General features: G+C 42.5%; 1 protein-coding gene across 11 annotated transcripts in view; it reads right to left on the bottom strand.

The window, feature by feature from the left end:
• Positions 1 to 18324, bottom strand: part of gulp1a (GULP PTB domain containing engulfment adaptor 1a) — a 411215-nt gene that overhangs the window by 193048 nt on the left and 199843 nt on the right. For all 11 annotated transcript variants that reach the window (XR_011886433.1, XM_072261710.1, XM_072261714.1 and 8 more), the window contains one exon: positions 3824 to 3898. Coding sequence is in view for 10 of the 11 variants with exons in the window: in XM_072261710.1 (XP_072117811.1) it covers positions 3824 to 3851 (28 nt within the window). In the remaining variant the exon portion in view is untranslated. The remainder of the gene's footprint in view (positions 1 to 3823; positions 3899 to 18324) is intronic.

The following is an 18324-nucleotide window of genomic DNA, read 5'->3' on the forward strand; positions in this document are numbered from 1 at the left end:
TATGTAAAATTACAATGTTTAAAAGCATTTTAAGAGATATATGGGTAGGAGAGGTTTAGAGGGACATGAGCCAAACACAGGGAAGTGAAATCAGCATACTAAATGTACAATATGAGGTGGGTCAAAAGGCCTGTGTCCATGTTGCATAACTCTATATAACCTATGCAATGTTTTTCAGTTATTTCTTTGTTTTGTTGGTGTGTACATGAGGTGGTGTGTTGGCACATGGTCAAGTGGTTAAGGCGTCGGTCTAGTGATCTGAAGGTCACTAGTTCTAGCCTCATCTGAGGCAGCGTGTTGTGTCCTTAAGCAAGGCACTTAACCACACATTGATCTGCGACAACACCTGTGCCAAGCTGTATCGGCCCTAGTGCCCTTCCCTTGGACATCATCGGTGGCATAGAGAGGGGAGACCGGTCTTCCATACAACCTTGCCCGGGCCTGCAGCCTGGAAACCTTCCAAAGCGCAAATCCATGATCTCATGAGACTAACGGATACCTATAAATATGAGGTGGTGGCATGGGGGTTTTGGGGTGGAGGATGGGGTGTGGTGGACACGGAGAAGGGGAGGGCCTCCTCAACAGTCTTTATACAGTCTCTGCAAACTGGCCCACTACCTGCAGAGAAAGTGCAAGTATCAGCTGTTGTAGCCCATATTTACTAGGTCACTGTACAGAAGATCAGACGAGGTTATTCACAAAATACACTGAACAACAAAGGTTTTGCTTCCTGAGTATTCTTGAGTGTATTTTATGGATTTTGGGCTACTGATCATGAAAATTGCTATGAAATTGCCCTATCACACACCACTTCTTTGATAGTGTCTATACTTGTTATTTCAATTCATAAATCAAGTCAATTAAAATGTTGTCCGCAATGTCAGTTGAAAAGTTTTCTATCTTGTCCAGAAATACCTGGACATGCTTTGGCAGAGTGGATGCTGCACAGCAGGACAGGTTTTAGAAAACCTATAAAAGTATCACGCATGCACTGTTCTATGCATTGAGTTTACATGTATATTGGTTTGTGTTCACGTTGATATACTTGCCCTATGCATATAGTATTTGTAACAACACTTTCTATTGTGGTGAGTATATGCTTAAATCTAAAATTCAGAGCATGATTCATCTTATTAAAGGAAGCCTATGAGCTCGACTTTGAGTGTAAAATTGGTGACCAAGACAAAGCCTGGGCTCCTCACATTTGTTGCGTAACATGCACTGTCGATTTTAAGAGTTTGGCTCAGAGGTACTCAGAAGTCAATGCCATTTGCTGTCCCGATATGGCGGGCAGCTAGGGCATGTGACACACTGCTACTTCTCTCTTTACAGCGTGTTTAGTTTCTCTGCTAAAAACAAGAAATCAATTGAATACCCCAATCTCTCTTCAGCCACAAGCCTTGTGTCACATGACAATAGTCTTCCAGTACTGAAGCCACTAGGTACATGGAGTCTAAAGAAAGCAGATAACACTGATACCGATACAGATTCTTAACCCTTTATGTCTAGTGAGCCTCATCTGATAACTCAATCTGAGTTAACTGACCTGGTCGGAGACTTGAGTTAGTCAAAAGCAAAAGCAGAATATCTGGGTTCGAGACTGCAAGGACGGAATCTGCTTTCGCCAAGCACAAAAACTTCCATCATGGATTTTGATAATTGAGACAGAATAACTGATGCCAAGATTTAAGAAAAGCATTGTTGGTCCACAAACCCAGCAGGTCATCAATGACAGGCAATTCGAAGAACTTGCAGTGGGATCCGAGAAAATAGCACAGCAGGATATTGCTGAAAATTTTCTTGGCAACTACAGAGCACCAGACTACGTGCAGCTGGTTGACAACATGCTTCAAGCACACAAAACCATTAAGTGCAACATGTCACTAAGGATTTATTTTATGTACTTCCATTTGGAATGCTTCCCTGCAAATCTTGGCGCTGTCAGTGACGACCATGGTGAAAGGTTTCACCAGGACATTGTGGTCATTGAGAAATGGTATCAAGACAACTGGAACCCATCAATGTCCTAATTACTGTTGGACATTTAAATGAGAAGCCTCAGACAGAGTACAAATGAAAATCATCAACAGAGCATTTTTAGCTTAGTTAAACTATTGCAAAACATCAGCACCGTTATGCAATTAAATGCATTACATTCAATACAAATTGATTTCTTGTTTCTCCAAATTCCTACATGATACAAGTAGTCTGAAGTTATATTTGTGTTCAGCTTCAAGCAGTCTATCATAACCAAAAAAAAATTATGAGGAAGCAACACTTTTGAAAAAATGTGGTGTCCGGTGATATTGGCTTTTGAAATAGAAAAGCAAGCAAGACAATTTCAACTCTGTAGACAATTCCCCTCAGGGAACCAATCTAATGACTGCTGCAGCAGGATGATGAAAGAGTTGAACTGAGACTAGATAGGAACAGCTCAACTTTCTAGACAATGTCACATGCATGACTGTCTCACACTCCACTGTGTAGTGACTCGAGATCATATAGAGTCAGAGAAGCACAGCACAGAAATAGGCTCTTTTGCCCATCCAGTCCATGCTGAAACCATTTAAACTGTCTACCCCCATCGACCTGAAGGACCATAACCCTCCATATCTCTACCATCCATGTACCTGTCCACACTTCTGTTAAACATTGAAATTGAGCTCGCATACACCACTTGTGCTGGCAGCTCATTCCACACTCTCACGACCCTCTGAGTGAAGTTGCTTCCCCTCAAGTTCCCCTTAAACTTTTCACCTTTAACTCATGACCTCTGGTTGAAGTCCCACCCAACCTCAGTGGAAAAAGCCTGCTTGCATTTACCCTATCTATATCTTTCATAATTTTGTATACATCTATCAAATCTCTTCTCAATCTTCCATGCTCTAATGAATACAATCCTAACCTACTCAATCTCAACATTTGATTTGCTGCTAAGAGACCATAGTTTCATTGGATCTTTAAAATGTATCCGGTTTTTTGGCACCACCTTACTTTCCATTTTTCTATTTTTTATTTATGATTTATAATTTAAATTTTTAATATTTACTATCGATTTGTAATCCAGGGAGTGGGAAGCGCAGAACCAAATATCGCTATGATAATTGTACGTCCTAGTATCAATTGTTTGGTGACAATAAAGTATAAAGTATCCAACCACTTAATTCTTAAATATCATCTTTTGATGAGTAATTACTTACTACATAACTAGATATACATTTTGCAAACATAGCAAGAAGCTACAATTAGCAATTGATACAAACAGCCATGTTAATCAATTTTGGTGATATGGATTTTTGCCAGGGTACCAGAACAAAGAACCACCTGATCCTTTTATATAGAAGGTACAGGAAGAATGGGGCTAAGTTTAATACTTCACACTAAAAACTGTGTTAGAAGTGTACGACAGCCCTTTTCATATGCTAAGGTGCCAAATGAAATTGCGTATGCAAGCTCTAGGAAGAAGTCTGATGAAACAACAGAAGATGCCAAAGCAACACATGCAAGGGGGAAGAAAACTATTACTTTGGCATGGAACTTGAGTACTTGATTTGAGAGCATCAACATAAGTAGCAATAACCATTGACATTATTTACACTTTTCATGTTGCTTCTCAACTTTATTAAGGTGAGCATTATTTTCTAAAAATAAATTCTTTTAAAATAGTTATTTACTACTTTTCCCCCAAATACCATGTTTTAGGGACAACGAGGTCCTTATTAAAATATTGGATTGATATTCACAAAAATATTTGTAATATCAATAAACAAATACATTATTTTTCCTGTCAATTTGATACAAAAGAAGAAAGACATCCACTCACCTTTTTTTCTATTGAAAGCACGGTTCATGTTGATAAGAGTTCAGTGAAACACCTGTACTGCTGAAATAGGTTTATCTGGAAATAACAAAACATCATAAAAATTATTGAGTGATCTTTTTCCATCCCATAACAAACCAATAACAATAAATTAGCAGAGCTGCAATCTAGTGATTTCCAGTATCAAATCCTCCAAAAGTTAGTTATAAATGTTCATATCAGAGATATACACCTACAAGAATCTCTCTCTAAATAAGTTCAAGATATCACTGGCATCAATGGTTCTTAAACTGTTGAGCTACCAAAGTGTACAAACAACCTATCTCAAATTATAAAGCTAATAATCTAACACTACAACACGGAGAAGTTGAGAATTATTTCAAACTGCAAGAAAACTGTGAATTAAGGTTATGATAGAATAATTAACATTTTGCTTGCTTTTGATAAAATTTTTAAGAAGTTTTTAAGTTTTTAATCAAGTCAATGATTCTGCACTGAGCGGAAGTAAAGTATGACATTTCATTAGCATAAAATAATTGTCTATCAGAAAATATGCAAGATAAATGTCTGGACTTCAAAGTGAATGCTTAAGTACTCTTCTCAAAATCAAGAACATTTGAATTGCTAACAAAAAAGTTTTAATGTAAGACAATGATGAAGCGAAATAGAAGTTCACTTAACAAAGCAACACAACCTAATGTTTCTACTCCTATGATCATCATATGCCAATTTAAACCAAGCTCAATATCAGAATGATACAACAAAAAAGGCAGGGATGTTAGAAACAGATGAACCAAGTAATGAAGAGATTGTCGGACAGATGGAGCCAGGTGGGGGAAGACAGGTGGAAGACAGAAACAGAGGTCAGAACGTGCAACCAGGTAAGGGAGGGATGATGGGCAGGTGAAACAAGATAAGGCAGGGGATATATTTGATTTATTAGCTGGTAATAAATCTAGACAATTGGATTGAAAGTAATTAATCTAGCTCACCTTTCTCCATGCTGCCCCCTTCCCCACACCCGGTTCCATCTACCTATCTTCTACACACAATTCCTCCAGATTTCTTCTTCCTTGGTCTACTTTTCCTATCGCCTCTTCCATCTGATTCCAGAAAGAGACTGAACACCAGTGGAGGAGAAAAACTGGTTACGTTGGAAACACAGAAATAGACATAGTGAAGCCATACGTATTCCCTTTGCACCTTTGATACTCTCTTCCACAAATATAGCAAATCAAGCCCTTTCCAATATTTAGGGAACTTACCACCCAACCATCTGGGCTCACTTACCAGATGTCGATGCACCTCAAGTATCTGAATCTCTATCCAAATGCTAGCAAAATGTATTTCCTACTGCTAAATTTACACCTGATTCTTCTAGACCCATCAGCACTCCTCAAAACCCAAACTCTCTTTCCTCAGTTGCAATTATTTTTGCACTGCTGCTGAATCGCTAGGCCTCATTTCATTATCATCGGATAGCAAACCTATTTAGAGTATCTCATATTGTCTTATTACTCCGGATACTGACAAATCAGTGCTTCCAGTTCAACTTATACAATGGAATTTATCTAAATAACTGCAAGACTCCAACTACTAATGTGATGTTATTTGGCAACATTTCTTTTTACCAACCACATGCAATCTGTAGTTTCATGAGAAAAATGGATAAGTCTGGGTTATCTCTGTAATTGGCAAGATAAGGATTTTAACGCAATTACATAATGGTTTAAGACATGTAAATACTATAATAAGGTCACATAAAATAGCATTGTTATAACCTTGGGTCATCTTTCTCTTTCTCCCTTTGCTGCTTAATAACATTGGCAGTTCAAATCTAAAGTAAGGTAAGAGTACTATTACTGTTATCTCTAGATTATAACCAGGATTCCTTGTACACATGAAAAAAGACGCTTCCATATTCTGCAACTTACGACCTGGATAAATTGATAGTAACAGATCAAGGGAATATTCTCCCAACTACATAGGAGCTAAGTTTTCATTGATAGAAGCAGAGTAAAGTACAGAAACTAAGAATATCTGTATTAAGAAGTCATCAGCAAGAATGGTATACTGCACCAGATCTGTTATTTATCATCTACCATGCTTTTTTTTTAATAAATTAATGTTTTCCAACCTCATGAGCATGGATTCTTTGCTTACATAGAAACGCAAAATGGGAAACTAACTAGTTAAGACTGCTCATAATTTTGGTTAAAATAGATTATTCAATAAAGGCTGTTGTTGCTAACTATTTTTGGAATTTTGGTGTCAAAATGGTTGTTGTGATGTGTCTAGTGTGGTAGTGTAGTGAGTAGTGTTTGTCGCTTTCACGTTCAGCTTCCATCACTGGCTAGCAGTCTTGCGAAAAGGAGAGCTGAGTGTGTAAGTCTCTCCCTGCCAGTACATAGCCTCTCCAACAGCAAGTCTCACGTAGTGCCTGCTTGTTGGCAACAGATGGAAACTGAACTCCTTTCAGACTCAGGTTGAACTACAGAGGACAGGGTGGAGGTCTGACCCCTGCACATGTAGCACTCAGGCCCACTGGCGTGTGGACATTCCCTGATGCTCATGAAACAGATCCCCAGCAATGGGTAAATAGCCCCATTCCTTGCGGACAGCTTCGGGAGAGACGAAGGCTACGGTAGTAAACCCAGACAGTCAATCCAGAGTGGAGCCCCTAAGGGGGTTGGACGTCATTGAACATTCTTTTAGCAGCTCCTGCAGCGAAGCCGGTGCCAAACCTATTGCTTCATAAGCTTTCCTTTGGACTACACTGGTGAGGCTGAGAGGGGGATCTGGATGACTGGGCATCTCAGGATACCATACGTTCTGCCCAGGCTTGTGATGATCGTCATCATCCATTCTCCTTCGAGACAGACGGATGCCAACCATACTGACTTAGAGGCTAGATGCAGAAACTATGAGATGAAATATCTGTATAGATTTCACAATCTTTTCAGCAACGTAAGTGGTCTATAATACTTTTAATATACGTTAATGATGGGGACAAGGGTACATGGAAAATAACTTCAATGTTTGGTAATAAAAAAAAACTCAAATGTAACCCACAGTGAGAAGAGTAGCAATGAGTTTGTGGGGGAAACCCCAGTTTTACGTTCCTGAATACCTTCCAGAACAAAGTAAAACAGTACAAGAAAATGCAATGCCTTCTTGAAAACACAATAATCTCAGGACTTGGAGTTTGTGCAGAAATCTTTAAGATGCTGTCAGTTATATGGGAATATTTGCACGAAAATTGAATCAGAATCAGGTTTATTATCAGTGGCATGTGACGTGAAATTTGTTAACTCAGCAGCAATAGTTCAATGCAATACATAATATAGCAGAGAAAGAGAAAAAAAATAAAACATAATAATAAATAAACAAGTAAATCAATTACATATATTGAATAGATCTTTAAAAATGTGCAAAAACAGAAATACTGTATATTTAAAAAAGTGAGGTAGTGTCCAAAGCTTCAAAGTCCATTTAGGAATGCAAACACGAGGAAATCTGCAGATGCTGGAATTTCAAGCAACACACACAAAATGCTGGTGAACACACCAGGCCAGGCAGCATCTCTAGGAAGAGGTACAGTCAACGTTTCGGGCCGAGACCCTTCGTCAGGACTAACTGAAAGAAGAATTAGTAAGAGATTTGAAAGTGGAAGGGGGAGGGGGAGATCCAAAATGATAGGAGAAGACAGGAGGGGGAGGGATGGAGCCAAGAGCTGGACAGGTGATTGGCAAAGGGGATATGAGAGGATCATGGGACAGGAGGCCCAGGGAGAAAGAAAAGGGGGAGGCGGGAAGCCCAGAGGATGGGCAAGAGATATAGTGAGAGGGACAGAGGGAGAAAAAGGAGAGAGAGAAAAAGAATGTGTGTATATAAATAAATAAATAACGGATGAGGTACGAGGGGGAGGTGGGGCATTAGCGGAAATTTGAGAAGTCAATGCTCATTCCATCAGGTTGAAGGCTACCCAGATGGAATATAAGGTGTTGTTCCTCCAACCTGAGTGTGGCTTCATCTTTACAGTAGAGCAGGCCGTGGATAGACATATCAGAATGGGAATGGGACATGGAATTAAAATGTGTGGCCACTGGGAGATCCTGCTTTCTCTGGTGAACTTCAGAGAAAGTCTATTTAGGAATCGGATGGCAGAGGGAAAGAAGCTGTTCCTGAATCGCTGGGTGTGTGCCTTCAGGCTTCTGTATCTCCTACCTGATGGTAACAGTGAGAAAAGGGCATGCCCTGGGTGCTGGAGGTCTTTAATAATGGACGCTGCCTTTCTGAGACACTGCTTCCTAAAGATGCCCTGGGAACTTTGTAGGCTAGTGCCCAAGATGGAGCTGACTAGATTTACAACCCTCTGCAGCTTCTTTCGGTCCTGTGCAGTAGCCCCTCCATACCAGACAGTGATGCAGCCTGTCAGAATGCTCTCCATGGTACAACTATAGAAGTTTTTTTGAGTTGTAACTGTCAAAAGGAAACAGGATAAATTCTTAAAGGCAAAAATATTTCAGGACTCAAAAAAGCTAAATTAATAACTACATAATTCTGTATCCCCAAGTTATAGAGGGAAACTAGGAGAAGATGAGTGAAAATCTTCCTCCAAATAGTTGCAAACTACCTTAAGTGTAGCCCCCCCCGGCCACCCTCAGGGTTGCTCGGCTTGCTATAGTCTAGGGAAACAGCCTCGGCCCCGCCAAACTGGGTAATTTGTTTGTGTGGATGCTGTGTGAGGTAACCCACCCCGCCCAAATAACAGACAATACAGCAGATGCAATTAAATGATATACAGTTTATAGATATTACTGGAACTATATATTTAAAAGAGAATAAAATATAAAAGGAAAATAAAAGGCGCCACACTTATCGAAGTTCAATCTCTTCGTGCACAAAAACGTTGGAGCTCAAGGACCTTCTTCTTCACTCTGTGACCCCTCGGACCACCTCGACCGGCCACCTGGGACCAACAACGGTAGTCGACCAGACGCTCCCCAGAAATCCGTCTCCTTGCCGAACGTCCCGCTCGGGGTCCAACCCCGTTAGCAAAATCACAGCACCTCGTCCATCCTCTGTCTCGCTCTCCCGCCTTCTGCCCCCAAATCCCCCTCGCAAACAGTATCTTCAAATACACCAAAACCATAACAACTATGCCAATTGGTTAATAACGTATTTCTTATCACCCTCTAAACCACAACAAGCTGCTAGCGCAAACTTTCTCAGCGTTTAAGACAACAAAGCCGCATTCCCCAGATTAACATAACAAAGATGCCATTTTAATTAGCCTCCGCAGTAACATAAAAATCGAAACCCCCTTACACTCTCCCCCCACCAAATAAAGTCATGTCCTCATGACTTCTAAATAACTCGCCACCCAGTCCTACAGACACACAACACACACATACACAGATACACATAGTGACAGTGCTCCCCAAACAGTGGACCTTACTCCCGTCCCACAGGCGCTAAATAGGCCAACCTATCTGGGAGCTTCTTAACCCTCTGAGACCTCCGTACCCCCTCACCTAAACCCAAAAGGCTCAGACACTACTAGGGATACCTCGGGCCTGCTTGCCAACTCCTCTCTCACTCAGGCCACCACTACAGCTCGGAGCCCCCTGTCCCGTGTCCGGGGCCCCTCCCCTCCTCCTTCCCAATCCTGCCGCAACTCAGACTGCCCACAGCTAGCCCTCCCCACTACACGTGACTCAGTGGGAGAAGGGCCAAAGGTCTCTTCCTCAATCACGGGGAAGTTAGCGAAAGGCAGCATGTTCCACATGTGCAGCACATCATCCTTCAAATCCGTATCCTTCCTCATTCCCTCGATCAATAGCTGCTGGTTAAGTTTCTCCAAACTGAAACATTTAGTCGGGGCTACCCCTTCAGCCTCCTACAGTCAAGACGTCAGCTTCTTCGGGGACTCCTTCAACTCTCGCCACAGCCTTAGCAGTTCTGACTCAGGGATCCCGGCCATCTCAATCTGGGACGCAGTTACCCCACCAGCTTCTTCCTCCCTGACCTGAAAAGCAGCAGTTAAAGGCTGTTCAGCCTCCGGTTGTTTCTTCCTGAGGGCGTCCTCCAGGTCAACGTTCAGTTTTTCCACTTCATTTAAACTCGCGATAGTCATCTTCAGGTTCCTTTCAAGCGTCCGCCTCCCCTTTCCGAGATCTGTCCTCCATTTCTTTACCTCCTTGGGAGTGTAGTCAAACTTCCCTCCCTGGGCTCTCGGTTTTCTGTTGACCTTAGTCAGAACACTTCCATGATCTTCCCCAACTTGCAAGTCTTCCAATCTGTTCTGAATCGACGTCTTGAGTTTCTGCTGATCCCTTCGAAGGCGGGTCATTGTTTCTTCTCGCTGGATTAATTCGTCAGTATATGACCGCAGTGCGGTGCAAATCCCTTCGCTTCCCTGTGTCTCATTCAGCTTGACGACCTGGGTTTCCATCCCCCGGTCCACCACCATCTGTCCCAGCACCAGGAAGTTCAACTGGTATGTCGGGTCATTTTCCTCACATTGCACCAAACTCCTCCGGCCAAAAACTCCTCCACATTTGACACTTCGCTTCGGTCACCCGGGCTCAGCCACTCGCCTCGCCTCATAGTCCCCCCAGGCGAATCCAAGCTCTAGGCAGTCATCCACATACGTCAAAACTCCACACACCTTCACTTCCCCCATGGTCTTCCTCATGCCCCGCGGGAAGGATGCAGGGGCTCCGGATACGCCCTTGGGCATCTTTTCGGATCGGAAGAATCCTAGGGAACTAGTAACGGCCATCTTCAGCTCAACAGCCGCACTCCTCAGGATCTGGCAACGTCCACCCCTCAGATGCAGCACATTAAACCACATCACATCATCCCCACACACGCTGCCTTCATCTTCCACGCCACCAGGGTCCAGTTGCCGCGACCTCTCTCTCACTGAGGTGTCTTCAGCGGTCAACTCCCCTCCCTCGTGGTAGTTCGGAGCATCTACTAAGAGAGTCTTACCCTCAGCTACTTTCCCCAAGCCGTACCACCACTGGGTCTCGTTTAAATTCGGTACTGGCTCAAGGCTGCTACACACATCCTCAGAAGCAACTCGACACGCTGGGTGCCCAGAAAATGCCTCCATGAACTCCAGGGTCATTAACCTATCATCGTCTTCTGGATAACTACTGCCAGTACCCAAAATCTCCGGTGCCCTTGCGGTTGTCAAGGATAAATGCTTCAGACACCTGTTGTAAAACGAACTGTACAACAACTTGATCTGTGCCCCGGGGTCGAGGATAGCTTTAGCATTGCTTCCCTCTATTCATAACGACACCCTGGGGCGTGGTCCCTCTAAGCCTTCAGGAATAGGGTCTTTTCTTTGCGGAAGTTCATTGGTACATTGCTGGGAATGTGCTTCCCCAGAGACCCCGAGCCGTTCCCCCACTGGCCCTCCACTAAGTTTCCCGACACCTCTCTGATCAGCTGAACAACTGAACCCCTGAAATGATCCCCCTGGCACTGCAAGCAATTTAGCCGCCCTCCTCGCCAGAGAAGACACACTGAAAACTTTCCCCCCTTTTTCAAATAACTGACAGCTGTCACTACGGTGTAAGTGAACCTGACAGCTCTAACACCATCACCGGCCCGCCTACTCAAACTTTCAACCAATCCCTGTCGCTCTCCCTCAGCCGAGCACTGCCACTCATCTAACAACTGAGAGATCCGCTCCGCCCACGTCTCACACGCCTCCGCCCCTCCTGGGGTGGACACTATCCCAAGTGCCAGGCGGAGCCTGCCAGAGCTAGAACATTTATTCGCAGACTCTACCTCCAAATCAGACCACTCTTTCCTCTCTCTCCCAACCGCATGGACAGCCCCGAGTGCCACCTCTAACTTGTCAATGCTAGTCTGAACTCGAACAAAGACCTCACCCACCACGCATACAGCAATAACCAGCAAATAACCCACAGAGACACACATTACAGATTTAAACAGGGCACGCACACAGCATACCAACAAACTCAAGCATCCCAGACAAAGCCCCCACAACGTAGCCCCCCCGGCCACCCTCAGGGTCACTCGGCTCGCTGTAGTCTAGGGAAACAGCCTCGGCCCCGCCAAACTGGGTAATTAGTTTGTGTGGATGCTGTGTGAGGTACCCCACCCCGCCCAAATAACAGACAATACACCAGATGCAATTAAATGATATACAGTTTATAGATATTACTGGAACTATATATTTAAAAGAGAATAAAATATAAAAGGAAAATAAAAGGCGCCACACATCAAAGTTCAATCTCTTCGTGCACAAAAACGTTGGAGCTCAAGGACCTTCTTCTTCACCCTGCGACCCCTCGGACCACCTCGACCGGCCGCCTGGGACCAACAACGGTGGTCGACCAGACGCTCCCCACGAATCCGTCTCCTTGCTGAATGTCCCGCTTGGGGTCCGACCCCGTTAGCGGACTCACAGCACCTCGTCCATCCTCTGTCTCGCTCTCCCGCCTTCTGCCCCCAAAACCCCCTTGAAAACAGTATCTTCAAATACACCAAAGCCATAACAACTATCCCAATTGGTTAATAACGTATTTCTTATCACCCTCTAAACCACAACAAGCTGCTAGCGCAAACTTTCTCAGCGTTTAAGACCACAAAGCCGCATTCCCCGGATTAACATAACAAAGACGCCATTTTAATTAGCCTCCGCAGTAACATAAAAATCGAAACCCCCTTACATAAGAATAACATATTTATGTTTTCATTATGGATGAGCAAAAGTACTACATAACGCATTTCAGCATCTTCCCATTGAGTTTCCAAATAAGTAAATCTAATGAAGCAGATTTGTGTTTTATGCACAGATCTGGCAGTGTGTTATTTACAGAAAAGAAATATCAAGTTTGTGGGCATTTTGTATGATCTCCAGTGTGGAATACAAATGCAACTCTCAGCTGATGGTTCAGATTTGGTGCATGAACTAATGCAAATCGTGTATAAATGCACACATTTCAGGAGAAAATAGTTTCAGGTTATGTATGAAAATCACTTTTGTGAATAAAGTTGTGCACAACAGATTATTCAACATTTTATGATCTTAAATGAAAAACTATTTGTATTTAAGAGCTTACAAGCTATCAACCAGAGTGAGCACATTGTTTGATGCATTGCCCCTGCTGCTAGTGTAGGAAATCTTGCAGCCAATATGCACACACAAGTTTCCACAGTCAGCATGCTGGTAACAGTAATAATTTCAGTGATACTATTCAAGAGGTAAATATTGACAAGGAACTGGGAGAACTAACTTGCTCTTGGTCAAGATTTTTTTTAAGTTTCTGCACAAGGAAGGAAGGTTGAAGATCTCATTGGAAAGAGAGGACCACTGACACGAGTAGCGCTTCCTAATCTGGAGTGTTGATCTAGATCAGCCTTTCTCAACCATTTTGCCCTGGAAGAACCCTTGAAATAAGGAAACCCCTGTGTAAAATTATGATATGTACAGCTCATGGTACGTTAGCATGATTAGTAACTTGTAGATATAATAATCCAAAAATAATTGTCAATGCTCTCTTGAGTAGAGAATGAATTTTTAGCAAACCTTTCTTGAAAAATAAACAGGTAGTTAAGCTTAGCATACCTTTCTTGAAATTAATCTCTTTCTTTCCTTTTCATAAATTTTTAAAACTCATAAGGCAAACATAATAAATTTCTATTAAATAACTGGCTTAAGGCAAAATGGAATTTATTTTTTCCTAAAGATAGGCTCAGCAGAATTAATTTAAATAAAGATTGTAAACTGATTTTAATTAGTTATTTACATGAAAATTTATTGACAATGTTGAATAGTAAAGTTACTAAAAACCATAAACCAAAGTAATACAAATAAAAATATAGCTTAAGACACAATTTTATACAAGACATTGAAAAAACATTTTCTTACTAAGTGACATGATCAGGCTCAAATATAGGCCTAGCATGTGAAACTCGTGCTTGTTTTTTGCTGCACAAATATTCAATTCTGGGTCGAACTTTAGATAAGCACACATGGATTTCACCTTCAACCGTAATGACCCAATTTCTGTCCTTACTCTTGATGCTTGTTAAACAAGAAAAAACTTGTTCACACATGTAAGAAGTTGAAAACTGCAGCAAAATGTTCATTTTCTTCCCGGGAATTGCAGGATACTGTTCAATAACAGAAATCCAGAACGTGTCCTGGGGCAGGTCAATAAATCTCATCTTGAGTGCATGATCAGACTACAGCTCACAAAGTTCTTCCTTTTCTCTCATAGTCAAGTTCTCAGGCTGAGCAGAAGATTCAGCAAAAAGAGTCCCTCACCCAGTCATACACTTGTGTTGAAAGGGAGGAAAAATACTGTTCAATTTTGTTCTGCAGTTCTTCCAGGTGGTTTTTAATAAGACTTGAGACTTTTTGGTATCTTTCCTCACTCTCAAGCCTGAGCAGCAGTGGAAACATTTCAAGATCTCCTTTTGCAAAGTGATTTTTCCAAAGATTCACTTTCCTTTTAAATCCAAGAATCCTGTCACTTCATGTCAAAATATTTTCTCCCGGGCCTTGCAGAGTCTTGTTCAACTGGTTCATTTGATGAAAAATGTCTGCTAGGTAGGCTGGTTTCTGCAGCCAGTCTTCATCTTCAAAGCACTCAGTAAAACCAGGCCTTACTATTTTTGTAAGGGGAAGCTGGGCAAGGTAATTCAGGAGGGAGAGGCTGGCATCACAGCCCAAGTTCAGCGAGTCCAATCAATGCTCAGAAAAAGAACTCATGCTCCTCATTAGCCTATTGTCCTCCCCTCCATTTAATACAGCACCCATCAATTATCAACAACCTCCCTTATCTTACCTTAAAACTGAGAATGCACTCAACCAAATAAACGCGGTCCTACTGCACACTGCCATGATGGGCAGAGAGACCTCAAATAAGATTGCTTACGGGGCTGCTCATTCCCTGCCCCCCACTACGAGCACTAGCATCGTGCGTCACGCAAAGTAAAAAAAAAATGTTTTTTTAAAAATCACGATCTCTCGCGGAACTTCGAGTGACTTCTCGCAGAACCTTGGGGTTCCTCAGAACCTCAGTTGAGAAACCCTGGTCTAGATACTGTATTCAAATCTCTGGAAACAGATACAATCTGAAGCTGTCTGAGTCTGAGAAGAAAGCTACCATTGAGCAGCATCGAACTGGTCTTCTCCAACTAAATGGCATCATATAATGACAATACACATGGAAAGGTTTTCGTTTTGAGTACATTTTTTGTGCAACACAGGATAAAATGAAATCTTTACTTCCATAAAGATCTTAAAATACAAATTATTTTGTATCAAAAATGAACTAAACCTCACCTGAAAGACCAGATATAAAATCTACTGAACATTTTAAAGCCTTCCTAAATGTTCAAGAACTGTGAACCGTATACCTTCAGAGCAGCCACCACAGATTCATTGTAAGTAACAAACTTGACAAAGTATTGTGGATTATAAGATTATTTTTTCTTTCCAGACCCAAAACTATCCTATTAATATAGTTTCTCAACCTTCTCTGCTTCTTATTTTACCTCATTATACCAGAGTTCAATAGGGAGGCAAACGAGAAGCTGGAAAGCAATGCAGAAGTCAGAGATATCAAGTAGTCTGACAGTAGTCCGTGAGCCAGTACCATCTGAGGGGAATAATGCACATAGTGATTTTTGGCAAGGTATACATCTCTAGAGTTAGAAAATATGTGATATCATTGCACCAGTGGTAGCTTTATGTGTGCTATCATGCATTTTATAACACTACCCTAAAATAAGCATTTCTGAAAAGTGGCCAATATAAAGTACAACATATATACTCAACCTAGTGGTATTTTGTCATCGGTGAGACCTCAACATTGAAATTTGTCACAATGATAGCTCAGTTCAAGCACTCTTCATGCTATGTTGTTATAAAATTCTACATTGAAAACTATGTCATTGGTGGCATTCGCAGTACAGTGCCCAATTTCAGTAGAGTGAATCATTTCATTTTTAGAAAAATATTTGTCTGTTGTTTATTTTGGAAAAGTCAATAAAAACCCTAGGACACACATAATCACATGGATTTGTAGAGAATTTATTCAGGAATTCAAATAAGTAATCACTTTTTGTATATATTCCATATAAACATTAGTACAGCAGAAAATATTACCCCACCCCAAAAAAGGTAAAAAAGAAACTCATTTGGAGAGATTTCTGGAGTATTATCAATGTCATGATACTTTCCATATTGTTGTATTAAATCAAAACAATCTTAAGCTTTTGTCATAGTATGTAGAATACCAGTACAATAATTCAAATGTGGGGTTCCACACGGCCATAACCTAGGCCCCATTTGGTTGTAAAATGAATCTATTTAATCAAAGACTGCTTTCCATACTTTCTGAGGTAGATGTCTGGTTCTCACAGTCTGCTAGCCTACACCTGTCAGTACACCTGAGGCCATTTGCAACACACATACATCTTGGGAGTGAACATTTTTTTGGACAGTTACAGGCCAGTAGATCCAGGATGGCATCGGGTGCTGGCTGGCCTTCCATCCAGTGCACCACCAACTGTTCAGCTTCCTCTTCTCTCTCCATCTTCCATCCTCTGCCAACAGGGCTTGGCACTTGTGGGTCCTTCTCCAAACATCTTCTCCGTATACCAGCCTGGTAGTTGGCTCGCTGTGCATGTTTTGTTAAGCAGTCCTTGCATGGTGGGAGCTGATGACTTTCGATTTCACCTTTTTTGGCACAGAAAAGGTGATACCTGAGCTCATTGACCTCGTTGGTCGATGCTTTTGGGGCATACAGGAGACATGTAAATGCTTCCAGTTTGTCCATCAGTTCTGGGGAGAGGTCCCATTCCTGACCCAACTCTAAAAATGTGTCCTGAGTTTCCCTGTTGCTGGTCAGAAGTTTTAGGTCACTCGTCTTCCCTTTGCCTGCAAAAGCGCTTACAGTGTCACATCCTGTATGTGCGTGCAACCCGATGAGAACCCTACAAACCTCTATGCCAACAGTGGCAGCAACCTTCCTGATGTCTACAAGCCTTGTACGGGTTCTAGTGCCACACTTCTGGAACAATGGGGCCTCAATCTTGTCACAAAATGCTAAAGACATGATAAAGACATCCACGTCTTCTGAGCAGCTCACTACAGATTGGTATCCCTCTCTTGTGGCATGGGCAGCATGAAGTAGGCAGCCATCTGCTTCTTCTTGTTGACACTGAAGAACTGACACCTCCTCACTGTCTTGAGATGTGATTCTGTAACATTTGTCATTCACAGTTGCATACAGAATCTTCTCCTGTAGCTTTGCTCTGTACTCTGCCTTCCTCCATTCATGGACTATGAAGCTAATGAGACTATTTTTGTTACCTCCACTGCCTCACCATTTCTGTGCCTATGATACCTTGCAACTCATGACCAGTCTCTGCACCCCATAGAGATCTTTCGCTATTCTTGATAGAGTTCTTCTTGTATGTGTCGAACACAACATCTATTCTGCGAACACGAGGAAATCCGCAGAAACTGGAAATTCAAGCAACACACACAAAATGCTGGTGGAACGCAGCAGGCCAGGCAGCATCTATAGGAAGAGGTACAGGCGACGTTTCGGGCCGAGACCCTTCATCTATTCTGCTATTCTGCCTGCCTTCCCTCAGAGCCATACCCAGAATTGTTGTGGCAACATCTCTGAAAGTAACTCGATCACCTTTCACTCTTTGGACCAAGTTCATTCCATCAACCATTGTAGCAGAGTTTCCTGGGAGTTGCTCTACATTTTTCTGCAAGGTTGTGGCTAAAGTAGCTTTATTTGACTTTCTCAGCAGTCCTTCTGGTGGACAGGGCACAGGGCAATGGTCCAAGGGGATGAGAAAGAATATCCTCCATACGTAGACTGCGCCCTTGTGCCATCACTATGATGTATCCAAACAAAGACCTGTCTGCTTTCAAGATGATCGCCCTCCCATTTGATTTCACTTCTCTCTTCCTACTGTGACGAGAATACACATAGATTAAGATGTTAGCTGGCCTGTGCTGGCACCAGTGGGATCAGCAGTTGGTCTGCCACCTGTCTTCAGGAGAAGGAGAGATAAGGAAAACAATGGAGCAGCATCTGGAGATGTTAATGAAGGGACGGGAGAGTTTAACGGAAGGAGAGCTGTCAAGATCAGCTCCCCCTTTGAACCCTGAACTGTTTGAAGTGATGGACAGGCGATACCCCAGCAGGGGAATAAAAAGGGACAGGTTCGCTAAGGCGACACACATGACACCCCGAGGTAACGAGACCCTGGAAGCGGTGCGTCTTCCACAAGTCGGTGGGAAGTTTTGGAAGGCTGGTCGCGGGACCAGGCCATAGACGCACAGTGTGGAAAGGCACGATCAGGGGGAACCTGGTGTGTGTCCGCCCTTGCCTGGGTGCCAGATTCACCGCAGAGAAACGATCGTATCTGGAAACGGAGAGGTCATGGTCGGTGACCTCAGAAGACATCACATAGGGCTC

The sequence above is a fragment of the Mobula birostris genome, chromosome 6 (assembly GCF_030028105.1).
Source record: "Mobula birostris isolate sMobBir1 chromosome 6, sMobBir1.hap1, whole genome shotgun sequence".
Classification (NCBI taxonomy): domain Eukaryota; kingdom Metazoa; phylum Chordata; class Chondrichthyes; order Myliobatiformes; family Myliobatidae; genus Mobula; species Mobula birostris.